The sequence below is a fragment of the Taurulus bubalis genome, assembly GCF_910589615.1.
Source record: "Taurulus bubalis genome assembly, chromosome: 1".
Classification (NCBI taxonomy): domain Eukaryota; kingdom Metazoa; phylum Chordata; class Actinopteri; order Perciformes; family Cottidae; genus Taurulus; species Taurulus bubalis.
The window spans coordinates 1,792,567-1,820,066 of NC_136589.1; the positions used below are offsets into that span (position 1 = coordinate 1,792,567).

At 47.7% G+C, this 27,500-nt stretch overlaps 2 protein-coding genes across 4 annotated transcripts in view; one reads left to right on the forward strand and one right to left on the reverse strand.

The window, feature by feature from the left end:
- The window catches only part of LOC306745209 (radixin-like), a 25,266-nt gene extending 19,455 nt beyond the window's left edge, over positions 1–5,811 (forward strand). For all 3 annotated transcript variants that reach the window (XM_079227961.1, XM_079227963.1, XM_079227962.1), the window contains 8 exons: positions 1–81; positions 358–454; positions 2,250–2,413; positions 3,249–3,379; positions 3,577–3,737; positions 3,839–3,931; positions 4,213–4,398; positions 5,075–5,811. The exon at positions 1–81 is cut by the window's left edge and continues 66 nt beyond it. In XM_079227961.1, coding sequence (XP_079084087.1) covers positions 1–81; positions 358–454; positions 2,250–2,413; positions 3,249–3,379; positions 3,577–3,737; positions 3,839–3,931; positions 4,213–4,398; positions 5,075–5,239 — 1,078 coding nt within the window. In that variant the 3' untranslated portion in view covers positions 5,240–5,811. The remainder of the gene's footprint in view (positions 82–357; positions 455–2,249; positions 2,414–3,248; positions 3,380–3,576; positions 3,738–3,838; positions 3,932–4,212; positions 4,399–5,074) is intronic.
- Positions 5,812–11,927: 6,116 nt separating this feature from the next.
- On the reverse strand, positions 11,928–16,880 carry LOC306743136 (putative ribonuclease ZC3H12C; the record flags this gene model as incomplete). The annotated part of the gene is made up of 5 exons (XM_079225623.1): positions 11,928–13,555; positions 13,789–13,895; positions 14,325–14,559; positions 14,684–14,823; positions 16,120–16,880. 5 exons carry the CDS (start codon positions 16,878–16,880, stop codon positions 11,928–11,930), a joined length of 2,871 nt encoding a protein of 956 aa, XP_079081749.1.
- Positions 16,881–27,500: the final 10,620 nt, after the last annotated feature.

The window sequence follows — 27,500 nt, forward strand, 5'->3', positions numbered from 1 at the left end:
TGAGATCAAAAACAAGAAAGGCACAGAACTGTGGCTCGGGGTCGACGCCCTGGGACTCAACATCTACGAGCACGAGGACAAGTAACACACACACACACACACACACACACACACACACACACACACACACACACACACACACACACACACACACTATAAAGCTGCATTGACGACATGGTATTGCATTGTTTGACAACAGCGCCCCCCTGTGGCGTTACACAGTACTGCTGATGAACAACCTGCAAACAGAAACACTCCTCGAAGGCTTTTTCTTTAAAGTGTACACATGTTCATGAACTGTGAGATATTCCTCTTCCTCTTAATATTAATGTTGATGTTGATCATCTCTCCTCTCAGGCTGTCGCCAAAGATCGGCTTCCCCTGGAGTGAGATCAGAAACATCTCCTTCAACGACAAGAAGTTCGTCATCAAGCCGATCGACAAGAAAGCTCCAGTAAGTGATGAGGAGGAGCTGATGGGCTCTGATCAGAAACTATGTCTCCTCATCTCCTCATCTCCTTATCTCTCATCTCTCATCTCCTCATCTCTCATCTCTCATCTCCTCATCTCTCATCTCCTCATCTCCTCATCTCCTCATCTCTCATCTCCTCATCTCCTCATCTCTCATCTCCTCATCTCCTCATCTCCTCATCTCTCATCTCTCATCTCCTCATCTCCTCATCTCCTCATATGTCATCTCCTCATCTCCTCATCTCCTCATCTCTCATCTCCTCCTCTCCTCATCTCCTCCTCTCTCATCTCTTCCTCTCCTCATCTCCTCATCTCCTCATCTCTCATCTCCTCATCTCCTCATCTCTCATCTCCTCATCTCCTCATCTCTCATCTCTCATCTCCTCATCTCCTCATCTCTCATTTCCTCCTCTCCTCATCTCCTCCTCTCTCATCTCCTCCTCTCCTCTTCTCCTCCTCTCTCATCTCCTCCTCTCCTCATCTCTCATCTCTTCATCTCCTCCTCTCCTCCTCTCCTCCTCTCCTCGTCTCCTCGTCTCCTCATCTCCTCATCTCTCATCTCCTCCTCTCCTCATCTCCTCATCTCCTCATCTCCTCCTCTCCTCATCTCCTTATCTCTTCCATCTCCTCGTCTCCTCATCTCCTCATCTCGTCATCTCCTCCTCTCCTCATTTCATCATCTCCTTATCTCTTCCATCTCCTCCTCTCCTCATCCCTCGTCTCCTCGTCTCCTCATCTCCTCATCTCTCATCTCCTCCTCTCCTCCTCTCCTCCTCTCCTCATCTCCTCCTCTCCTCATCTCCTCATCTCCTTATCTCTTCCATCTCCTCCTCTCCTCATCTCCTCATCTCCTCATCTCACATCTCCTCCTCTCCTCATCTCCTCATCTCGTCATCTCCTCCTCTCCTCATTTCCTCATCTCCTTATCTCTTCCATCTCCTCCTCTCCTCATCTCCTCATCTCCTCGTCTCCTCATCTCCTCATCTCCTCCTCTCCTTCTCTCCTCCTCTCCTCCTCTCCTCATCTCTCATCTCCTCCTCTCCTCCTCTCCTCCTCTCTTCCTCTCCTCATCCCTCGTCTCCTCGTCTCCTCATCTCCTCCTCTCATCCTCTCCTCCTCTCCTCATCTCCTCCTCTCCTCATCTCCTCATCTCCTTATCTCTTCCATCTCCTCCTCTCCTCATCTCCTCATCTCCTCATCTCTCATCTCCTCCTCTCCTCCTCTCCTCCTCTCCTCATCCCTCGTCTCCTCGTCTCCTCATCTCCTCATCTCGTCATCTCCTCCTCTCCTCATTTCCTCATCTCCTTATCTCTTCCATCTCCTCCTCTCCTCATCCCTCGTCTCCTCGTCTCCTCATCTCCTCATCTCTCATCTCCTCCTCTCCTCCTCTCCTCCTCTCCTCATCTCCTCATCTCCTTATCTCTTCCATCTCCTCCTCTCCTCATCTCCTCATCTCCTCATCTCACATCTCCTCCTCTCCTCATCTCCTCATCTCGTCATCTCCTCCTCTCCTCATTTCCTCATCTCCTTATCTCTTCCATCTCCTCCTCTCCTCATCTCCTCATCTCCTCGTCTCCTCATCTCCTCATCTCCTCCTCTCCTCCTCTCCTCCTCTCCTCCTCTCCTCATCTCCTCATCTCTCATCTCCTCCTCTCCTCCTCTCCTCCTCTCTTCCTCTCCTCATCCCTCGTCTCCTCGTCTCCTCATCTCCTCATCTCTCATCTCCTCCTCTCCTCCTCTCATCCTCTCCTCCTCTCTTCGTCTCCTCGTCTCCTCAGGACTTCTTGTTCTACGCCCCTCGGTTGCGGATCAACAAGCGCATCCTGGCGCTGTGCATGGGGAACCACGAGCTGTACATGAGGAGGAGGAAGCCCGACACCATCGAGGTGCAGCAGATGAAGGCTCAGGCCCGAGAGGAGAAGCAGCACAAGCAGATGGAGAGGTGCGTTCACAATAACACACCTGTGAACTAATGTGTGATCATGTGACCGTGTGATCCCGTGTTCCTCCATAACGACACGACACATCGGCTCACTGAGAGAACCCAGACCACACGACACCGAAGTCTTTGTAAAGACCAGACTCAAAAGGTTGGATCACAGTCAGCGGTGATCATGTGATCATGTGACCGTGTGATCACGTGAACGTGTGATCATGTGACCGTGTGATCATGTGACCGTGTGATCATGTGACACGTGATCATGTGACCATGTGATCGTGTGATCATGTGACCGTGTGATCATGTGACTACGTGATCATGTGACCGCGTGATCATTTGAACGTGTGATCATGTGAACATGTGATCATGTGAACGTGTGACCGTGTGATCATGTGACCGTGTGATCATGTGATCGTGTGACCGTGTGATCGCGTGACCGTGTGATCGTGTGACCGTGTGATCATGAATAGTTTCTGTCACATTCATGTAATGTGCTGTAACTCCGTTACGTTATTCATTCTGGCCACATGACATCTATTGCTTCTGTCCATCCGGGGAGAGGGATCCTCCTCTGTTGCTCTCCCTCAGGTTTCTTCCCCTGTTTTCCCTGTGAAAGGGTTTCTACTATCTTTATTGGGGGAGTTTTTCCTGATCCGATGTGAGGTCCCGGGACAGGATGTTATGTTACAGATTGTAAAGCCCTCTGAGGATAATTTGTATTTGTGATGTTGGGCTATACAAAGTAAACTGAATTGAATTGAATCATGTGAACGTGTGACCGTGTGATCATGTGACCGTGTGATCATGTGACTGTGTGACCATGTGACCGTTTGGACAGAGCGCAGCTGGAGAACGAGAAGAAGAAGCGCGAGCACGCGGAGAAGGAGAAGGAGCGGATCGAGCGGGAGAAGGACGAGCTGATGGAGAGGCTGAGGCAGATCGAGAAGCAGACGCAGAGGGCTCAGAAAGGTAGAGAAGAAGAGTTCACCTGTCCTTACACCTGTCCTTACACCTGTCCTTACACCTGTGTGTGTGTGTGTGTCTATGTGTGTCTGTGTCTATGTGTGTGTGTGTCTGTGTCTATGTGTGTCTGTGTCTATGTGTGTGTGTGTGTGTGTGTGTGTGTGTGTGTGTGTGTGTGTGTGTGTGTGTGTGTGTGTGTGCAGAGCTGGAGGAGCAGACCCGCAGGGCGCTGGAGCTGGAGCAGGAGAGGAAGTGGGCCCAGGAGGAGGCGGAGCGTCTGGAGGGCGAGCGGCAGGCGGCGGAGGAGGCCAAGGCAGCGCTGGCTCAGCAGGCTGCCGACCAGATGAAGAACCAGGAGCAACTGGTACCTCCATTCCATTTCATGTTCTTGTAAAATCAAAATGTTTGGAAAGCACGCTGAGTTCGGTCCGGTAACCTATTAATGTGTCGGGTTTCCCTGAGCAGGCGGCTGAGCTCGCGGAGTTCACGGCTAAAATCGCTCTGCTGGAGGAAGCCAAGAGGAAAAAAGAAGATGAAGCAACTGAGTGGCAACACAAAGTAATGGGTCCTGTGTATATACATATACACATATATACATACAGTATATATATATATACTCGGCGGAGCAATGCTGTGTGTGTGTGTGTGTGTGTGTGTGTGTGTGTGTGTGTGTCGGCTGCAGCAGAGGTAGAGACCTCACAGGGCATCAACAGGCCCCGCGGCCTTGTTTAGGTCCATTAAACGATAACAAATCTGAAAGATAGAATATGGTATCGTCTGCGTATAGACTGTGTCCGTGCCTTTCTCTCTCTAAAGGTCTGCATGATCTTTCTTCACAGGCTCTGTCAGCACAGGACGACCTGGAGAAGACCAGGGAGGAGCTGAAGACGGCCATGACGTCCACGCCGGCGCCGGACCAGGACCACGAGGAGCAGGAAGAGCTCCTCAGCGACGGCGTCGGCAGCCAGGAGGAGGAGCGCGTCACGGAGGCGCAGAAGAACGAGCGGGTCAAGAAACAGCTGCAGGTAGACGAGAAATACAATAATATACTTTATACTATACTATACTAATACTTTATATATTTAACATCACTGATTAAAGCCGGGCTATATCATTTTAAGATTGCATTAAGTTTTTACATCATACTTTACATTTCCACTCAGTTCAATTCACAAACAAATATATATATTTGTATACCGTAAAAGTCGGGTTATAAGCCGGGGCTGGTTCCGCTACCTTCGGTGGTTGTTGGGGAGCTAGCTAGCTGGCTATAGCGGGGAGCTAGCAGCAGCGCTAGCTGGCTACAGCGGGGAGCTAGCAGCAGCGCTAGCTGGCTACAGCGGGGAGCTAGCAGCAGCGCTAGCTGGCTAAAGCGGGGAGCTAGCGGGGACAACCACCGAAGGTAGTAGCAGCTTATATCCCGACTTTTACGGTATATATACACATATATATGTGTTCATTTTGCACTTAAGTTATTAAATAAATGAAAAAAAAAACTTTTATATTATACAAGCACTTTTAGTTCGTAAGGAGAAAGGGAATCTTTGTAAAAAAGATATTGTATTTAATAAGTACATGAATTTAACTGCACCATGATGGCCTAGGGGCAGTGTTTTTCAAACCTGGACGATGCTGCAACGTGTGAGATGTTTTATTTTTATTTTTTATCTCTCATAATGCCGCTCTGTGTCTTCTGTCCAGGCGCTGAGCTCGGAGTTGGCCGAGGCCCGAGACGACACCAAGAAAACCCAGAACGACATGCTGCACGCCGAGAACGTGCGCGCCGGCCGAGACAAGTACAAGACCCTGAGGCAGATCCGCCAGGGCAACACCAAGCAGCGCATCGACGAGTTTGAGTCCATGTGAGAGAGAGAGGGAGAGAGAGGGAGCGAGAGAGGGAGAAAGAGAGGGAGAGAGAGAGAGAGAGGGAGAAGGAGAGAGAGAGAGAGGGAGAAGGAGAGAGAGAGAGAGAGAGAGAGAGAGAGAGAGAAAGAGAGAGAGAGACGGACCCAACGATGGAAATGCCACGTCAACGCCTCCCATGAACCTCGTAGAGCCCAGAACCTTCCGCCGCCCCGGGGACTCCTGCTTCCGTTGGTTCTATCCAGGAGAATGAACGGCTAACGGGCTGCGCAGCTTCAGCCTCGCCAAAGCTCTGCCTCGGCCAATCAGACTGCTCCCTGCTTCTAGAGCTCCGCCCCCTCTCAACCCCAACCCCAACAAAGCACACCTCCTTTTACCCAAAGGAGAGACGGCAAGCGGCATTTCCTGTCCTCCCCCTGGCGCGTCGTTAGCGTCGCGTACGCTAGCTAAACGAGAGCAGCGGTCGATACAATGAAACGGACGTTTGTAGCTTGTTGATGTCCCGGCACGCTTGTCCGTGACTCTTTAGTATCTGTATTTCACTTTTACGTCTCATGTAATTTAAATAATTTGTTTTAAAAATAAAACTAAAAAATGTCATATTCGTCTCATTTCCTCTGTCTAGCTTGATTTTGTGTTGAATTCTGTGGGAAAAGTTCACCTGTTAGGTGCTTATTTTATATTTGTGCTGGCATTCTCCATCCATTGAGATGAGTTATCTAAATATACACAGGAGATGACGCTGCCGAAGGATCATGTTAGCGCCCCGTAGCATCAAACCCCCGTCAAACCCCCGTTCCTCTTGTCAGCCCCCCGTAGCATCAAACCCCCGTTCCTCCCGTCAGCGTTCAGTAGCATCAAACCCCCGTTCCTCCCGTCAGCACCCTGTAGCATCAAACCCCCGTTCCTCCCGTCAGCGCCCCACAGCATCAAACCCCCGTTCCTCCCGTCAGCACCCTGTAGCATCAAACCCCCGTTCCTCCCGTCAGCGTCCTGTAGCATCAAACCCCCGTTCCTCCCATCAGCACCCTGTAGCATCAAACCCCCGTTCCTCCCATCAGCGCCCTGCAGCATCAAACCCCCGTTCCTCCCATCAGCGCCCCGCAGCATCAAACCCCCGTTCCTCCCGTCAGCGCCCCACAGCATCAAACCCCCGTTCCTCCCATCAGCGCCCCGCAGCATCAAACCCCCGTCTCTGCAGAAACACACTGAGCTAATAAGGAAACTCAGCAGCAACACGTGGAAGCTTGACTCGGCTTTTATTGCTCACATTTACATCACACACAACAGTCAACACGTCTCATTTGGCCACAGTTGGTTTTCCAAGCTTCTGTTTTGGGTTTCAGTTCCTAAAGCGCACGTCGAGTTCGCCCACTCCGAAAGTCACGTTTTTTAATAAAAGAAGAGAAGAAAAAGATGAACAAAGACACGACCAACAACGAGGTCAAATTCATTAGTGGGGGAAAAAGCATTTCGAACATTTTTTGTGTGAATCTCAAGTTTCTTTTCTTTTTTATCTTTTGCTGAAATGTTTAATGTATTTCGAGCGGACACATTCTGCACATCAACCAATCAGTGAAGCGCCGCTGTAGTAGGGGGCGGGGCTTCCTCGCCGTGGATCAGTTGCACGTGACAGCTTTGGACAATCTTTTGGAGTGAAACTCTTCATCTGCCAGCAGGAAAAAGTGAAACAGCAGCAATGGTCAAACACTTTAATATCGTCTTTCATATTTTGGTTTCATACAACCACCACAGACCTGAGCAAAGGGGGAACACGTGGGAAAGCAATACAACAATACTTGGCTTTGGTCCCTGAAGAGGCGGCACAATTTCTGAAGTTAAGCTGCATTAAAGCACATGAGAAATAAAGGCGTTGATATTTGACATTTCTGTCAACAACAAATTACAAAAACAGACAAAACGCACACTTGAATTCTCAAAGGTGTGTTCAGACTGAATGTGACGGGTGATCACATGACGGGACGCCGGGGGAAACGGGAACATGCATCGGTTCCTGTGAGGCATCGCGGATCGATCCGGAAAGCTGACGTGTTTTTACGTAAATAACAAACGCACCGTAACCATAAGACGTTAAGAACAAAAAACTAAAGATCGAGTGCAATTTGGCCGAAGTCACATAAAGATGGCTGACAAAGGTTGTCGGGTGATTTCCTTCCAGCCGCCAGGAAGACTCAGGGTGCTGTTCAGGGCGGCTGTTCAGGGCACTGTTCAGGGCACTGTTCAGGGCGGCTGTTCAGGGCACTGTTCAGGGCGGCTGTTCAGGGCGCTGTTCAGGGCGCTGTTCAGGGCGCTGTTCAGGGCGCTGTTCAGGATGCTGTTCAGGGCACTGTTCAGGATGCTGTTCAGGGCACTGTTCAGGGCACTGTTCAGGGCGCTGTTCAGGGTACTGTTCAGTGCACTGTTCAGGATGCTGTTCAGGGCACTGTTCAGGATGCTGTTCAGGGCACTGTTCAGGATGCTGTTCAGGGCACTGTTCAGGGCACTGTTCAGGGCGCTGTTCAGGGTACTGTTCAGTGCACTGTTCAGGATGCTGTTCAGGGCGCTGTTCAGGGCGCTGTTCAGGGCGCTGTTCAGGGCGCTGTTCAGGGTGCTGTTCAGGATGCTGTTCAGGGCACTGTTCAGGGCACTGTTCAGGGTGCTGTTCAGGGCGCTGTTCAGGGTACTGTTCAGGGCACTGTTCAGGGCACTGTTCAGGGCGCTGTTCAGGGTGCTGTTCAGGGCACTGTTCAGGGTACTGTTCAGGGCACTGTTCAGGGCGCTGTTCAGGGCGCTGTTCAGGATGCTGTTCAGGGCACTGTTCAGGGCACTGTTCAGGGTGCTGTTCAGGGCGCTGTTCAGGGTACTGTTCAGGGCACTGTTCAGGGCACTGTTCAGGGCGCTGTTCAGGGTGCTGTTCAGGGCACTGTTCAGGGCACTGTTCAGGGTACTGTTCAGGGTGCTGTTCAGGGCACTGTTCAGGGCACTGTTCAGGGTGCTGTTCAGGGCGCTGGCGGCACCAGGAACTCCTTTCAGCAAGATAAGAACGCGTATCGATGTCCGGGGAGCAAAACCTCCTGTCAGAAAAATGCACTTTTTTGAGAATAGCAGATTGCTATTTTTGAAGGATACCCGATACATAATACAAAATAAAAATGAAAAATACTGAAAGTGCAGATAGGAGGTTTGCCCCCACTTTTCCTGGATAATTTTGCAGATAGGAGGTTTTGCACTTTGCAGGTTTTTATTTTATTTTACAGGGTTTGTGAACAGTAGAAGAGTGGCCAGTAAAAATGTTACACTGGTTACCGTAAAAGTCGGGTTACAAGCCGCTCCTAGCTCCGGTCAGTGTACCGCTGTAGCAAGCTAGCAGCAGTGCTAGCTAGCGCTGCTGCTTGCTCCCTCCTCCTGCTGCTACCTCCCCTCTGCCAGGGCTGGTCCTGCTACCTTCGGTGGTTGTCGGGGAGCTAGCGGAGAGCTAGCAGAGAGCTAGTAGAGAGCTAGTAGAGCTAGTGGAAATTAGCGGGGAACTAGCATGAGCGCCAGCTGGCTACAGCGGGGAGCAAACGGGGACGCTGACCGAAGGTAGTAGTGGCGTGTAACCCAACTCTTATGGTACTGAAAAATAAAATCAGTTTCTATTCTTTCAAACTCGGTTTTCTTGGTAACGATGTGCCGGTGCTGCGTGGACGGAGACGGAAAGTGATGGAATAAAGAGTGCATCACCCGTTTTATTCCATCACTGCCGATAGCTGGAGCCGACTGTCAGCTTCTCCACTGTCGACTAAAGCCGGATGTTTTTGTTTACACAGTCGTGGCTCATCCTCAACGGGAATAGTTTAGGATAAGTTCAATAGTACCTGAGCCTCTGCTGTGAAACAGGCCTTTTAAACTTCACTTCCTGAACGTGCAGAGACGACGACACGCGGACAGACGGAGGCTCGGCGGTTCGATAACACAGAACTGCAGCGGTACGTTTTTGCTCGGTTGGACTCATATTCAGTCTGAACACTTGTCGTAACATTTGGGGAGAAAACCAAACACAACAGTCAAAGTGAGCATCCCCGTATTACAATCTCTTCCTGCAGGTAAACATAGAAAAAATAGCTCTGAACAAGTTCATGATCATAGAAAAATAGCTTTTGCCCTCATACACTAGATACGTTTTTTTTTTTTTTTTCATCCACAGGAATGTTAACGTGACACCTTTCAGAGGTGCGTTTCTTTAAGTTGCAGACGAACACTAGCACACGGTGCCAGCCGGAGGAAGAGAACCCGCTGAAGACAGGAAGCAGCGAGGACTCGTTCCTGAGAGCTTCAGGGTCGGCACAGAAGAGAGCTTAACCCAAACCCAGAAGAGAGCTTAACCCAAACCCAGAAGAGAGCTTAACCCAAACCCAGAAGAGAGCTTAACCCAAACCCAGAAGAGAGCTTAACCCTAACCCAGAAGAGAGCTTAACCCTGACCCAGAAGAGAGCTTAACCCTGACCCAGAAGAGAGCTTAACCCTAACCCAGAAGAGAGCTTAACCCTAACCCAGAAGAGAGCTTAACCCAAACCCAGAAGAGAGCTTAACCCTGACCCAGAAGAGAGCTTAACCCTAACCCAGAAGAGAGCTTAACCCTAACCCAGAAGAGAGCTTAACCCTAACCCAGAAGAGAGCTTAACCCAAACCCAGAAGAGAGCTTAACCCAAACCCAGAAAAGAGCTTAACCCAAACCCAGAAGAGAGCTTAACCCAAACCCAGAAGAGAGCTTAACCCTAACCCAGAAGAGAGCTTTCAAGTAGGAGCGATAAGAGCAAGAGACAATAGAGAAGAACACGTTGTGGTTTTTGTCGTAAAATATTTGGAGGTGTGGCTTTGAGATGCAAGCTCATTAAAACCTCTATTTATTATTTTTTTACTGCACTTCTTCGAGGTTTGAAGCTAACACGCTAACAAAATGTCTCTCGAGAAATGAGACAACGTCACCTTTTAACCACACCTTTTTAGTTTTAACACCTTTTAACAACAACATTTCACGTCTTTTAGGGCCGACTCGACCCGCTGAGGGTTTTGACAGTACCGTGATTCACTGACAATAGAAACAATAGCTATTTCCCAAAAGGTCTCTTTCCTGCACAATATAAATATAGGCTCAGCACCAAAAGGTGACAACGTTTGCCACAAATACTCAAAAATATTCAACTCGAAATATTTTCTTTTCTTTAAATATTCTCATATAAAAACAATGATCTTGCTTAAAAAGGTTTATAGGATACAATTTGTATCAACAAAGAGAGGTGTCATCTGGCTGCTGGGTGTCGTGCCAGAGACCCACAATCCCATTGGTGGTGGTGACAATAAGAATAACAAAGCGCTTATACATGAAGAGAACATAGAAATACTGATGCGCAGTTAATTATAATAATTTGGATCAAACTTTTTACTACGTTTTGACATTTCATAGATTTAATGACGACTCGATTCATAAATAACGTTAATAATATTGAGTTATGAGCTTATTGACGTCTGAGGTAATTCCTTCCAAGTCCTTGATGATTTTAAATGAATTCAGAAAGGTATGATACCACTTTCATGTTTGTTATTTTCCTTAAAATCTGATTTCTTTCTTCACTGAACCGATGAGTTTAGTGGCGTCGCCACGGACAAACGAGACCCTGTGTCTAAAGCAAGACAGATGTTCACACACGTAAACGTGGAATAAATTAACACATACTAAAATAAACCAACAATCTTCTTTTCCACCCAAACATTCCGGGTGCTCTCCACATGATTCAAATTATAATGTGGTTTAAAGGTGGAACAGAAGGTGTGTTTTTATAAAAAAAACTAAAATAATAAATTCTAAAAGCCGATGAAGCGGAAATAAACAACAGCTCGGGGTTTTCGAGTGGAGTTTTTTCAATATTCTTTTGTGGGTGCCGCTCGAGTTTCACTTCCCTGTTTGGGGAAATCCACAAAATGTCACCACAGCATCTGTCGGTTCATAAAGAAAGCACTGATCCGCTTGTTGAGCTAATTGTAGCTTCAGATACGGTGGAAAAATATCAGCAATGCATGAAGAACCTTTACGATTGAATAAATATTCCTTTACCCCTCGCTATCGTATCAGCGACTGGTGAAAAGAGAAGTATTTTACTCAGATGGAGAGTAGGAGTTTGAGCTATACTTATACCCTGATATGATTGCCCAAAATAAAAATAAAAAAAGCTGAGGAGGAAACACAGCAATAACAAAAAAAGTGCCAAAAACAGAATAATTTAAAAAATATGTAAATAACTTAAAATATAACAAATAAATTAATTTAAAATGAACAACGCTGTCACCTTTGAAACACACTCAAGGCATCCCGAAGAGAAACCGGTGTCTTGATTCAAAGCTCGAGCTCAAACATGCACATTAATCCCCAACCTTTCCTGATCTTAAGTGCTGTAATAGCAGGCATATATTCATAGAAAAAAATATGGCAATTTTGGGGATTTCCCTTTACAAAGATACCATTCAAGTTAATGAGGCGACTTCCCTGCAATACAATTAAGCAGTGCATTCACGGCTGTATATATTGTGCTTTTGGTTTGCTTCTGTCCAACCTTGACTTTAATAATCAAGACGAGTGCGAGGGATTAACCCGGCTACGAAGAAGCTGCAGCCTGGCTACGATGAAGCTGCAGCTTCACCCGCTGGCCGGCGTTCAAGACCCGTGCTGCGATTTCTCCATCAGAATCACCGCCGCGAGCTCCTGGGCGTCCACCACTTGGGGGTTCCTGATCATCACCATCCTCACCAGGTCCGCAGGGAAAATCCGGCACAAGTTAACAAACACCCTCTCTCTGAGGTCCTGGTATCGACCCAAGGCAGGGGGCTCCTGGTGCGGCGGCGCCGGGGACAGGTGGCTCTTGTGGGCAGTGATGGGTGGAAGGGACAACTGGGGCAGCGGTGGGAGACTCGAGGCTGAAAGGCCCCGGGGGGACGAGTGGGTTTGCCGGCCCCAAGGCGAGTGCCAAGCCTTCTCCAGGACTTCTGGGAGGCTCTGGAAGGCGTACGGATCGTAGCGGGGCTTAGGGGACTGCTGGTAATGGGGGTCCCAGTTTACCGCATGCTGTGGTTGTTGGTTTAGCCCAGAGTGGTTTATTCGGGAGTGAAGCGGGGACCCTTTGTACACTTGGGGGTCTTGGAGTCTGCCTTCCTGCCAAAGGGAGCCCATCAAATCGCGGCCGACCGGCGAGCTCTGAGAGTGGGAGTGAGCGCCGGATGCTTGCGGTGGGCCAGCTGGGAATTCTCCCGGGAAGCTGCTCAGCAATGGATGTTGAAGGTGTGCTGGGACGTAGGCTGAAGGGGACTTGAAGGCATGTGGTGGGACGTAGGCTGAAGGGGACTTGAAGGGATGTGGTGGGACGTAGGCTGAAGGGGACTTGAAGGGATGTGGTGGGACGTAGGCTGAAGGGGACTTGAAGGGCTGTGGAGGTCCATGAGAGGGAACGGAAGCTGGAGGGTCTTCCAAGCCAAAAGTAAGTTGTCTCCGCAGCGCTTGAGGAACTGGATAGCTGCGAGGAACATGGTGGCCCAGTCCAGGAGGAACGCGGCTCACTGGGTGCGCGTACTGGCCAGAGCAGTGATGATGATGGTGGTGAGGATGGTGGTGGTGATGGTGGCACTTGGGGCCATCGTCTAACAAGAGGTCCGGGGAGAAAGAGTCCGCGCTGCCGTCACTGCTACAGTCCGACAGCAGCGATCCGGCTTGCAGATCGGCAGGAAGGAAGCATTCAGGACTCTGCGGCACCACCAGACTGAGGCTGGAGTAGGCCTTCACCAGGGAGCTGTAGCCCAGATCTGGAGACTCGCATCTGCGGTAAGTTTCCGTCTGGCTTGGTCTGGAGACTCCAGGGTACCTGGAGCTGCCTCCACCGTTTCCCCCAGGGTACTCCCATCGGTCAAAGCTTCCAGACGAAGGGGATCCCCCCGGAGCCAGGTACCCAAGAAAGCTGCTGCTACAGCTGCTGCCGCTGCTGTTGCTTCCCCTACGACCTTCCACTTTGGACTGCATCCGGAGCCTGTCCTCCAGGAGGTCGCTGAAGGAGCAGTGAGGGCTGGGGTTCGACTGCTTCTTCGGAGTGCCCCGACTCCGCTCGGCCTCAGCTATACCCTCCGGTTGACCGGAGCTTTGTCTCTTCGCCATCAGGGCGTCTTCCAGCAGACCTCTAGACGCCACGGACGACATCTTGGCACTGGCACGGAGCTCATCAGCCACGGCACGCTGGGGCTGGCTGCCCCTTTCAGGGTGGTAAAACTTGCACTTGTGGCCATATGTGCACTTCTTACCTGAAGGAAGAAAACAAGGAAACAAGGAAACTCACTCGTCAGTAAGTAAACAATTATTTGTGTTAATTCGACGGCTGTAAGAAAGGTCATCATTTCAAGTAAATTGTTGAATAATGTAGGGGTCATTCTACATCCTTGGAAAGGTAGAACCAGATCAAAGCATATGTTTTTAGTTAATTTAAATGCTTGAAGTGCTCCACTGACATCAACAGAAGAGCATTATTGTTTTTTACCATAAGGACATGGCTGCTTTCTGTGTTCAGCAATAGTAGGCCTCTTCCTCAGGAAGTTCTCCAGACTGGGTCCATGTCGTCCAAGTGGGTCATCTGGTGGCATGAACCTGAATGCACGGATAATAGATTAAACCCCTAACAAACATATCTTTATGACAACAGATCCCTTCAATAATACAAGACACCTGTCTCTTTTCAGAGGGGATGATTTGATCAGTGACACTAATAAAAGATCAAAAGAACAACAATGAGGAAATGAAAGTGTCGGTTCAAGTTAAAGGAAGTCCTCAGATGACTTCCATGCAGAAATGCATCGTGCGGCTCGGTTACAACCTCTTGAAGTGATCTTTAGTGGTTGGGACCCACATAGGTCTTTTTTTATGGCTTCCGCGTCCTTCTTTGGTCCTTTATGTGCTTTCCAAATCAGATGCCACATTTTCTCCATTGGTGTTTTTAAAGGATTTGTCCACTAATAAATTGCATTTTTCTCTTTGCTTCCCGGCAACTTTACTTCCTTTGGTCACGAGTTTGCTTACTTGTCGTTTACAAAGGAGTACATCAGCAGACGCTCGTCGATGAACTTCTTCCACTCCAGCTTCTCGTTGGCGAGGTCGCGGTAGTTGTCATTGGAGACGATGATGCCCTCGGACTCGTAGGCCAGTTTGACGATGAAGCGGTCGTCGTAGCAAACCACGCGGCGGCCCTGCACGCGGCGCGATGGCGTGAAGACCAGGATCTTCTCTTTCTCCAGGCGCCGGAGGATCTCCTGGTCTGAGGACGGAGACGGGACACAGTCACACACCTAGCAGAGGATTCATCGGCATCCTTCTGCTTTGTTTACGGCGCCATTTAATCGTGACTTTGCATCACCGCCGGAGGCTTCAGGAGCTGTTACCTGTGATGAGCGCATCGGGGCGGGACTGCTCTTTTCTCCAAGCCGGGACAAAGACAGTGATGTCACGGTGACCTCGGTCCAAGAACCAATCGACAGCCAGCTGGATGCCTTGGCAGGAGAACACCTCCTTATTTCCATGACTGTAGGAGCAGAAAGACATGTTGAACAATCAGCGACGCCAAAGCAGACTAAATGTTGTCCTCACGAGGAGATTTTTAAGTGAAAACCTGATATCAGAATCAGAACCAGAACCATTTGTTGGCGTGTATGTTTTCACATACAAGGAATTTGTCCTGGCGGGAGGTGCATAACATTTAACAATAAACATTTAACAATTAACAGAGTGCAATAAATGGGAGCATAAATATTTACAATTGAATCTACAGTAGAAAAAAGTTAAAATAAAAATGAAGTGCACGGAATGTAAGTGTTATGTGAAAGTGACAAGTGTAATGATAAAGTAAAATTGTTTCATTTTGCTTTCTAGAGCTTCACACCTGTTTGTTTTCATAAGAGGAAAAATACCTCTGTTTTTGCATATTAAATACAGTTTTTAATCCATTTGTTGACGTTTTACTAATTTATATATCAGTTGAAATCAGCAAAAACATGACGCACATCTTTTTTTTGCGACAGTTAATGATATAATTGAAAATATGAACATAGTTTCATAAAAAGTGGTATTGGTATTGATATTTCTACATTAAAATATCTCACATAACCCTTGCGGTACTCCACTGAAGACTGAGACGACGAGTGTAACCAACAAAAAGCCACGAACCAAACTCCACAATGCTGAGGAGGACGTGTAATTATCTGTTAACTCATATCTCCAGGACTCTCAAGTGTCACGCATTGAGCGTGACTGTCACGCATTTCGGTCTTAAGTCACGCCCTCCCGCCACACATCGTATTCTCACGCTGAAAAAAAACTCTAGGCTATTTAATGTGCCGCAGCGCACAAACATGACCTGGTCGCGCTGCCCTCACCATGGAGGAATCAAGCACGTCTCCCCGAATCCCCTGGAGTTCTGCAGCGAGGTGCCACTCATCAGCCAATCAAAAAAAAAAGTATTAAATGTGTTATAAAGAATCCAAAGATTGAATATCCTGTAAAATATTCGATTTGGCTGCTAAATATTTACTCTCAAGGAGACTTTTAACACTTCCTGTTTCTAAAGCTAATGGGCCGTCTGGGTATAATCCCTTAACATGTAAATGTGTTTTTATCACGTCACAAAAAGGCGTACGCGTCACACGCAACACGCAGGGCGGTTACGTCGTGTTCCAGGACGTTATGCGTTCATGTGGCTGCTAACTTGAGCTGCTGTAGCTTAGCTGCTAACAACAGCCAGACAACAACCGATGGTTCCTTTACTCTGCGACATGCAGCCATCACGTTTAAAGCAGAATAACAGAAACCTGTTCCTCCTCACCTCATGGCCACGTTGCTCCCGTCCAGCACGACGGGGCGAAGGTTGTCTTTGTCCTCCAGCAGCTGGGACGGACACAGCAGCCGGCAGGAGTCCAGCGAGGAGCTGGAGGAGGAGGCCAAGGAGGCCAGGGAGGATGACAAACAGGAGGAGGGAGACTGGGAGACAGTCGATCCTCCTCCCTGTTGCTCCATCTCTGTCTTGGTTCCCAGTTTCACCAGCTCTCCCAGGACGTCGTTGATGAGTGCGTCTGGGCCCAGTTTCCTCAGCACCAGCAGCACCAGCTCCTCGGGGTAGCCCAGCTTGAGGGCAAACTCCACCTTGGCGCGGTAGTCTGTGAGCGGGTCACGGGGAGGCGAGGCCTCCGGCTGTGGGGGGTCTCCGGGGGATCGGTTTGGTGCCAGGTCCGGCCTGACCGTCTGGAGGACTGAAGAGCACTCCTGGTGCCGCAGGAGAGGCTGGTGAGGGTTTTGGGATTCAGAACCGAACCCATTCTGGAGCCGTTCATCGTCACTGTCAGAGAAGTTACTGCAACTACTGCTGCTGCTGAAGCTGGAATTAGTGCTAAAGCTTGTGCTGCTACTACCAAGACTGCTGTCACTGCTATTACTCGGGGCCCCAGCTTTGACCCCTATATGCCCGGCACCCGTCACAGTGCTCAGGCCCGCCTGCCGCTCAGTGCCTTCCACGTGGAGGTAGTCCAGATCCAGCCCCAGGCTGAGGATGTGGCCTGTCCCATCCTCCAGATGGTCCTTCACGCCCATGAAGCTGTCTCATACATCCAGCTCCACGCCCTCCGAGAGCTCCCCGGCACCGGACAGACCCCACCGTTACTGCTGGAGGCTCACCGACGGGTTCTGAAGCTTGAGGGAGACACAAGAAGCCGTTCAATTTCTGAGGACTGCCAGGAAGTGATTATATCAGCGGAAGGTCTATGATTCATGTGTTAAAGCTGCATTCTCTCTCCTGACCACCAGGGGGCGACTCCTCTGGTTGTATAGAAGTCTATGATTCATGTGTTAAAGCTGCATTCTCTCTCCTGACCACCAGGGGGCGACTCCTCTGGTTGTATAGAAGTCTATGATTCATGTGTTAAAGCTGCATTCTCTCTCCTGACCACCAGGGGGCGACTCCTCTGGTTGTATAGAAGTCTATGATTCATGTGTTAAAGCTGCATTCTCTCTCCTGACCACCAGGGGGCGACTCCTCTGGTTGTATAGAAGTCTATGCTTCATGTGTTAAAGCTGCATTCTCTCTCCTGACCACCAAGGGGCGACTCCTCTGGTTGTATAGAAGTCTATGCTTCATGTGTTAAAGCTGCATTCTCTCTCCTGACCACCAGGGGGCGACTCCTCTGGTTGTATAGAAGTCTATGCTTCATGTGTTAAAGCTGCATTCTCTCTCCTGACCACCAGGGGGCGACTCCTCTGGTTGTATAGAAGTCTATGCTTCATGTGTTAAAGCTGCATTCTCTCTCCTGACCACCAGGGGGCGACTCCTCTGGTTGTATAGAAGTCTATGCTTCATGTGTTAAAGCTGCATTCTCTCTCCTGACCACCAGGGGGTGACTCCTCTGGTTGTATAGAAGTCTATGCTTCATGTGTTAAAGCTGCATTCTCTCTCCTGACCACCAGGGGGCGACTCCTCTGGTTGTATAGAAGTCTATGCTTCATGTGTTAAAGCTGCATTCTCTCTAGTGATTGACAGGTCGACACCAGAGACGTATACGCCGTCTCTCTACGTCAGCTTTAATGGCCACATACATGGAATTTGACTCTGGTTTCTCTTTGCTCTTTGTACTTATACACAATATGCAATAACAAGATGAATGTAAAAAATACATTAAAGAGAACAGAAGTCAAAAAAGTGCAAATAGTGCAGATGGAGGTGTCTGAATAACTGTTCATCTCCTCAGTCCAGATATGGTCACTTCCTGCTCACTGGTCACAAACACATCTCCATCCAATCGCCGAAAACATCCGTCCACAAACCAACGAGTGACGTCACGACTACGCCCTCTTCTTATATACAGTCTGTGGATATTAACAGATTATTTAGAATTTGGTGGCTTTCTGGGCTACTATAGACACATGGCAGTGAAACATATACATATACATATATATATATATATATATATAGATATACATATACATATATATATATATATATATATATATATATATATATATATATATAATTTAGATATACAAGAACAAGTAAGGTCTCGAGAGTCTATTCTTTGAGATTCAATCAATGAATGGTTTCTAAATATGTTAAAAACTGTTAATATGTCTTCATAACTGTATTTACAGCTGGTATTATCGTACCATCTGATGTGTAAACGTAATCATATTCAACATATTCTCTCAGCTCTGACTCACATTGTGGTCACGTCACAAGAACTACAAATTGAAAGGTCACCTTACTCTGCTGCTCCCTGCTGCCCCTCAGAGCCTACAGACCCCTCCTCAGCCGTCCCGCTGCACAAGGTGCACATGGAGCTCTGCAGCGGCGTCCCGTGATGACAAACAGCAAAGTGTCACAGCAGCACACGCTGGTGGAGCTCCCCGCAGACGTAGAGGAGGAAGGGCAAGTTGAGATCTGCAAGCTGCCTCGTCCTCCACTTCCACTGATTTACATTTTAGCAGCTGCGCTGTCAACAAGACATGGAAGAGACCAGAGGCACATACCAGACACGTCCCGGTGACGCCCCACACACACAAGGTGCGTCCTCATTCTACCCCGCTGTGCAGGATCACGCGGCCGTGAAGACAAGGACACCAGAAGGGATCCTTCAAGACTCAAGTACTCACAGCACAACAGGCTCTGCAGCCTGTAGAGGTCTGTAACAGCTGTGATGATCAGATGCAGCACATTCAGAGCTGCAGGATTCTGCTGCTTTCAACTATTTACCTGCAGAAAATACGACAACGGGGAACTTAATACGACGAACTGATCTCCAAAGGGTCTCCACAAACTGGAGAATTCATGAATCCTGAACATAAAAAGATTATTTTACAAAACGTGTTTGACCGGAAGCATCTTATCGTGAAAAGTAGTAAGGGAAAAGAAAAGAAAAGAAGTAAGGGAGAGACTGTCGCCACATTTGAGGACGTGGTTACCTGATTATAATCTTTTCTCATTGCTTCTCACACGCTGATGCAAAGCACCTGGAACCCGCCTGAGGACACGAGCACACATCCACAAACCCTCCGACCCGCTGGACCGGTTCTACCGGTCCACAGAGCTGCGGGCAGGAGAACTCTCCGTCTGCCTGAACGATGACATCATGCTTCTTTTCTGGAATTTACATCTTTAGATTGGCTTTTTTGGGGCTTTTAAAAATAACTTTTCTTCAACCAGAGTGTTGCATTATGGGTAGAGATGTTACCCAACTCTGTCTGGAAACTGAACTAAACTTACAAACTAAATATTTGCATTCTGCAAACGTTGCGGTTTTACTGTTGGGATTTTCCACTGTGAAGCAGGACGTGATGCGTGGACCAGAATGTGAGGATGTATTTCTGATGCTGGTATGGTATTAACTCTAGTATGTTAGTTTGTGCTTTGTGTTACCCGTGCAGAGAGATAAATCAGCTGAAACATGCAGCAAAAATGAATAAATAATATTTAAAAAACCCATCAATGCAGTTTGGATTTCATTTCAAATGCATTTTTTTTTCAGAAATGCCCTTATGAAATTCAATCAGATCCTTTGAATATTAAAACACAAGTTTTTTGTGACGGTTTTTTCTGGTAGCAATGTGAAAGGACCCCTAAAGGTCTTAAAGGACCCATAAAGGACCCCTAACAGAACTCTAACAGTCCCCTAACAGACCTCTAAAGGACCCCTAACAGAACTCTAAAGGTCCCATAAAGGACCCCTAACAGAACTCTAAAAGTCCCATAAAGGACCCCTAACAGACCCATAAAGGACCCCTAAAGGACCCCTAACAGACCCCTAACAGAACTCTAAAGGTCCCCTAAAGGACCCCTAACAGACCCATAACAGATCCCTAACAATTCTAAAGGACCCCTAACAGACCCCTGAAGACCCTAACAGACCCCTAACAGTTCTAAAGGACCCCTAACAGAACTCTAAAGGTCCCATAAAGGACCACTAACAGACCCCTAACAGACCTCTAAAGGACCCCTATAAGACCCCTAACAGACCCTTAACAGACCTCTAAAGGACCCCTATAAGACCTCTAACAGACCTCTAAAGGACCCCTATAAGACCTCTAACAGACCTCTAAAGGACCCCTATAAGACCTCTAACAGACCTCTAAAGGACCCCTAACAGACCCCTAACAGTTCTAAAGGACCCCTAACAGTCCCATAAAGGACCCCTAACAGACCCCTAACAGTTCTAAAGGACCCCTAACAGTTCTAAAGGACCCCTAACAGACCCTAACAGTTCTAAAGGACCCCTAACAGACCCATGAAGACCCCTAACAGTTCTAAAGGACCCCTAACAGACCCATGAAGACCCCTAACAGTTCTAAAGGACCCCTAACAGACCCCTAACAGACCCATGAAGACCCCTAACAGTTCTAAAGGACCCCTAACAGACCCCTAACAGACCCCTAACAGTTCTAAAGGACCCCTAACAGACCCATGAAGACCCCTAACAGTTCTAAAGGACCCCTAACAGACCCCTAACAGACCCCTAACAGTTCTAAAGGACCCCTAACAGACCCCTAACAGTTCTAAAGGACCCCTAACAGACCCATGAAGACCCCTAACAGTTCTAAAGGACCCCTAACAGACCCATGAAGACCCCTAACAGTTCTAAAGGACCCCTAACAGACCCCTAACAGACCCCTAACAGTTCTAAAGGACCCCTAACAGACCCATGAAGACCCCTAACAGGCTGGCTGAAACAAAGAGGATCTGTTTCTTCGTGACTCTTTAGATAAACTAAATGTTTCGTCTCACAAACAAAAGGACATAAGGTTCTTCATCTTCACCTAGTTCCCTCTCTGGCTCCATCATGACGTTCTACTCGTACGCTTCTGTTCATTGTGTTGCAGATTAATACAAAAAGTGACAGAAGAGAAACTACTTTCAAACTTCCGTATGTTTGCACAAATAAAAAACTGACTTTGACTTCTCCACGATGCAGCTCGTGTCTCGCTGTATAATAAGAATAACGCATAACCTTAACAGGAACCGGCACACATTTCATTGAAGCACTTAAAGGTCTTCAGACCAACAGGGGGCAGCATTTCCCCTCCACTCCTAACCTAACTAACTACAACTAGTAGAAAACAAACACACCAGCTGTTTTCTGGTGTCTGCCACTTTGGATTTAATCCAATAAAACAATCTACAAAACGGCAGACCGGCCGGTACAGTGGCTCTCCATCGCCCCTCCAGGTTACAGGCGGTATGACAAGACCGGACGATAACTGAACCGCGTCGCCTCGTCCCGGCTGCTGACCGTGAGTTCTGCTTTTTATCTCAAACTCAAAAGTGTGTTTCAAAAGTAGTCTTTACATACGGTCATGGAAAAGCTGGAAAAGTCCTTGAGTTTTAAAATGGTTATTTCCAGGCCTGGAAAGTCCTTAAGACAAATAAAATCCCAAAGTTTAGGTAAAGTCATGTAAATGTGTTATATTCATGTGTTCATGTAAATGTGTTATATTCATGTGTTCATGTCGTTCATTTACGCTGAGTTTGAAATAATGAATATGCTTTTAAAAGAAAGACTCAAAATATAAGCAGGCATACATACAGGCATCTATATAAATGTTTATTCTTTTCATCAAACTATTGTCTCATTCATTTGAGTCATTTAAGGTTTACTGTATGCTTTGTGTTCTCATTGTTAGTTTAAATACTACATTTACTCACTTTTTACTGTTTACACCCAGACTTCACTAAATGTCTGTCATGACATTTGGTTTAAAGTCATGGACTCTTTGGTCAGATTGTGTATGAACCCTGTTTTATGAATCGGTCTCTGCCAGCTGATTCAAAAAGAGCTGATGTCTGCGTATGCGTGGGTATACTCGAGCTGTTGTGAGGAGCCTCTTGGATCTCAGGCTGAAGCACCGGAAGGCCGGGGCCCCTGGGGGCCCTCAGCGGCCCGACCCCGACGCCTCAGCCGCCGCGCCGCTGTTTGTCACCCTGAATGCCACAAGAGAGCTGGAATAATTTAGTCCTCCAGCCACAAAGGAGGCAAAGAGCGAGAGTGTGTTTGTGTGTGTGCGTGTGTGTGTGTGTGTGTGTGTGTGTGTGTGTGTGGGGGGGGGGGTGTTGGTGGGAAGAAGTGTGTCTGGCTTGCCGTCCTTCAACAATGCAGCTGCCTCCCAATCTGTCCTCTGTGACGGGAGTATTGTTCTCACGGCCCGAGCAGCGTGCACAGACGGAGGCTGGGGCTTCTCAAACCCGCTGACCCCGCCCACACACACACACACACACACACACACACACACACACACACACACACACACACACACACACACACACACCAGCCCGGTCACTGGTTTCCAGACGGAGTCAGCAGAAATACGACAGTGACACAGCAGGTGTGAGTCAGGTTCTGTTGAGTGTGATCAGATATATCCACACAATGTTATTAATATTGATAATCCTGTGTTTATTCACAGTCCTTCAGCAGCAAACAGTCTCATGAATATCGCAGCCGCTGCAGATTATTAAACACATTTTCAGGTTAAATCTGGAGCATGAAAATATTGATTTGAGGAGAACGTGGATGTTAAATTATCGATAGCAAAATGATTCAATGTGACAAATCAAAATCTACGTCGACATATTCATAATATGCTTCTGAAAGCTCCTGAAATATTACAAATAACTCTGAGTGTAATGGTGTGTAGTGACATTAATGTACAGATTAATATCTGTACATTAAAGTTCATCCAAAAGAAATTGTGTCAGAAAAAAGTACAGAAAATAATGTGTACATGCAGTAAAGTACAGCTGCACAGGGAAGATGTACTTTATATAAATATGTTATGTACTTTATATAAATATGTTGTGTACTTTATATAAATATGTTGTGTACTTTTTCTACAGATGTTGTGTACTTTATATAAATATGTTGTGTACTATATATAAATATGTTGTGTACTATATATAAATATGTTGTGTATTTTATATATATATGTTGCGTATTTTATATAAATATGTTATGTATTTTATATATATATGTTGCGTATTTTATATAAATATGTTATGTACTTTATATAAATATGTCGTGTACTTTATATAAATATGTTGTGTATTTTATATAAATATGTTATGTACTTTATATATATATGTTGCGTATTTTATATAAATATGTTGTGTATTTTATATAAATATGTTATGTACTTTATATAAATATGTTGCGTATTTTATATAAATATGTTGCGTATTTTATATAAATATGTTGCGTATTTTATATAAATATGTTGCGTATTTTATTTAAATATGTTATGTACTTTTTCTACATATGTTGTGTACTTTTCTACATATGTTGTGTACTTTTTATAGATATATTATGTAGTGTTTATAAATATGCATTTCTCCATAAATACCATAGATAACAGAACAGGCTGGTTTATTATAAATATCTTGTTTCTGTGAAACAAGATATTTATAATTTGAACATCATTCACGATGAATTCAGATCTCTGGGTCACAGACTTCACGTGACTTTGGGGTTATATTTATGTTTCACAGAAGAAAACAAACGCCTTCACGCGGATAACGCAGATGCTTTGGTTCTAAACTAAAGTAAATGAAGTGGAGCCGCTTTCCAGGGCCTCGAATATCTCGTCAGTACCGAGATATTATACGGAGAGAATAACTCATCTAGCGAATCCCTCCTGTAGGTGTGTGGGGGTTTGGGGAGCAGATGCTGCAGCCGGCACCTCCGTGACCCAGCTGCCTGCGCTGTGTACCTCTGTATGTCACCATCCAGGGTTAGGGATGAGCTCCCCCGAGGCCGGACCCCGACCGGCCCCTCGGGGCCGCCGCATGGCTGCCATTTGCTGGGCCGCGCCCGGCAGTGAGCCGGTCTGCCACACCAGCGACCGGCTGGGAGGGGGACAAAGGGGGTGTGGAGGGTTTGGGGGGGGCAACAGATGCCGGCTGAAGCCACAGGGGACCTCCCTGAAAGCATCTTCCTTCTCCTTCTCCTCCTCCTCCTCCTCTTCCCCCTCCTCCTCCCCCTTCTCCCCCCCCTCCCCCTCTTCCTGCCCCCCCCCCCCTTCCTGCAACTGGTGGTGTCCATATTCATCCGCAGTGACACATATCACCACTGTGGGTCATGTGACCCGCGGGGGTCGCGGGCGGCCCTCACTTTCACCTCTGAGCCGCGCAGACGCTCGGGGCGGTTGCGTCTGGTCCTCGTCGGCCAGATGCACCGATCGCATCTGGTTCCAGTCTCAACGCCGTCCACAAGATTGTCTTTATGGATGACTCAGCAGGGGGTTGAACCATATTCATGGTGCTGCGGGGGAACCCAAAGGAATTCCCCGAGAGGCCCCGGTTGAAACCCCACACACACTCTGTCCATCTGTCTCTACGCTGTCTAGCTACACTGACACCTTTCGTCCGGCTAACTCTCTCTCTCTCTCTCTCTCTCTCTCTCTCTCTCTCTCTCTCTCTCTCTCTCTCTCTCCACAGATGAGCTTTTAAACCGATTACTGTGAGTTGAGTATAAAACACATATTTCATGATAAAACAGTGTTTTCAATATTCTTGAACATGTAAAAGTGGAGGCTAACCCCCCCCAAAGGAAACCACACTTACCACACAGCTCCGAGAGAAGCAGCAAGGCAGCCGAACAGAGGGAAGTCCAGACACTGCTACGCGTTCTCTCCTGAGAAGCCGCCTCCGGTCATCCCAACAGCAGAGCAGTCAGAACCGCTTCAGGGAGCAACTTCCAGGAGGAGGCGCTGGTACATTAAGCCGGGATGGAAGGCACAACTTCCTTTTTCATGCAAAAAAGCAAAAACCTCAGTATCCAACCTTCAGTATCCAATATCTAAAGACTTGGAGAAAGTAAAGCTGTCAATCCAAATGGGGCTGAGCACAAATAGGTCTCCTGGGTGAGTTCAGCAGCAATCCTCCAAGTTCCTCCTGTTTTTGGTAGAGAAGCAGAGTGCGGTGTTGAGGCTGCCGCTTCGGCCGTGTGACTGACAACAGATGGAGTGTGAGGCATCTACCATCCTCCTCCTGCTCACGCCGAGTCTGCCCCCTGACCAATACCGACGCAGAGATCTGACACACGTCTCACTTTCCTGTCTTCAGCCAAAGCTTATTCTGTGCACACCCCAATCTCCGCCTCTCCACCAATAGGACGGGACATGAAGATAAGCTAGGATATCTACACCTCCTCCAAAACCCCCCCACCCAAAACCTCACAGACACAAACACACACCCGCACACACACACACACACACACACACACACACACACACAGACACACACCACCACCACCACCACTAGCCCATCCGCCAGGCTTGAGCCATGAATGGACGAGAAGGCGTGAGTTGACAATGGTGGGGAGGAGGACACAAAGGAGGGCCCTCGACGGGCAGCTGCACACACACTCACTCACACTCAGACACACACACACACACAGACACACACACACACACACACACACACACACACACACACACACAGTTACATGAGGAGAAAGAGAGCGAGTGAAAAAAGAAAGAAAACAGGACCCAGAATTGAGCCCTGCGGAACACCTGGCCCACTGGGGACGGCTGCCGCCTTCGACCTTTGTTTCATGGGTGGGGGATTGGCTCGACTCAGACAATGAGACGAATTATGTTAAAAGTAGTGTGTGCTCCCAAAATGGGTGTAAGGAGTGTGTGTCCTTGTGCACACGCGCACGCACGCATGTGTGTGTGTATGTGTGTGTGTGTGTGTATGTACATATGTCTGACGGAAAGTTAGCAGGTGGGGAAGGAAGCTGTGAAGGGAAAAAGCCTTCGAACTAACAAGAGGCAGAAAAGAAAAAGAGTAGGGAAAGAGAGAAAAGGAGGTAAAAGAAAGAGAGTAGGGCTTTATTGGTTGGACAAAATGGCGGCGTCTTTTCAAAGGCCTCAGATTGTGTGTAGGGGTTTTACTTATCGGCTCGGAGGAGGTCAGAAACAAAAACTGGCTGCCTGTCAGGCTGGACTTAAACAGTCCCAGTTACCAGGCCATTTCACCTCCAGAAAGGAGGAGGTTTATTATTTTGGCCCGACGCTGTCAGAGGAACAAAACAGGATTTACCCTTCAGTGGAGAAGAGTGAAGAGTGAATACAAGCCCAAACAAGCTGCCGAGGAGGAAATTAGGCCTTTTGCAATCATGCAAATATAAGTGTAAATGATAGAAGACTAGCAAGTAAACCACAGAGCATTACTTCACTGAGGGACAGGGTTTCTTTCTTTTCAGAGCAAAAGATAAACACAGAATTTGTTCATTTTTAAAATGTATTAATAGATTAACGGAGAGTTCTACCCCCACTCACAGTTTAACATTAACCATCACAGAGTAAATACATGTTATCCTCCAGTATCCAGTAGAACATGTGATCAGTAGATCATGTGATCAGGACATCTTGGAGTCTCTGATATCTGATCATGTGACTTTGTAAACAACCAATCAGTGTTTAGACCAACAGGAGGAGAGCTAGTAAAGTTAGCAGCACCGCTAACAGAGAACCAACAGGAGGAGAGCTAGTAACGTTAGCAGAACTGCTAACGGAAAACCAACAGGAGGAGAGCTAGTAACGTTAGCAGCACCGCTAACAGAGAACCAGCAGGAGGAGAGCTAGTAATGTTAGCAGCACTGCTAACGAAAAACCAACAGGAGGAGAGCTAGTAACGTTAGCAGCACCGCTAACGGAAAACCAACAGGAGGAGAGCTAGTAACGTTAGCAGCACCGCTAACGGAAAACCAACAGGAGGAGAGCTAGTAACGTTAGCAGCACTGCTAACAGAGAACCAACAGGAGGAGAGCTAGTAACGTTAGCAGCACTGCTAACAGAGAACCAACAGGAGGAGAGCTAGTAACGTTAGCAGCTAGAATCAGAACAGGAGAGTTTAGCAGCAAATGTCATCAGAGATCTTCTGCAACACGCTTGAGATTGATAGCTCATCCAATATGATATCACTTCTTACATCACAGTTGTGTTAGAATCAGACTTATTTTCCTTTCTATCTACCCCCCTCCCTTCCTCTGTGACTTGCAGTGACTCCTTAATTGGGGCTCAGCTGACAGGTTCCCCCCTCTGGGAGCAGGACCCATGTGGACCATCTGCTTGTAGTTGCAGGCTGAACAGGTGTCCCGCTCCCCTCCGCCGGCCTGCACCTATCCGAGGCTCTTGAACGCAGCACGGCGCCGTGTCGCTGCTGTTTACTGGAGA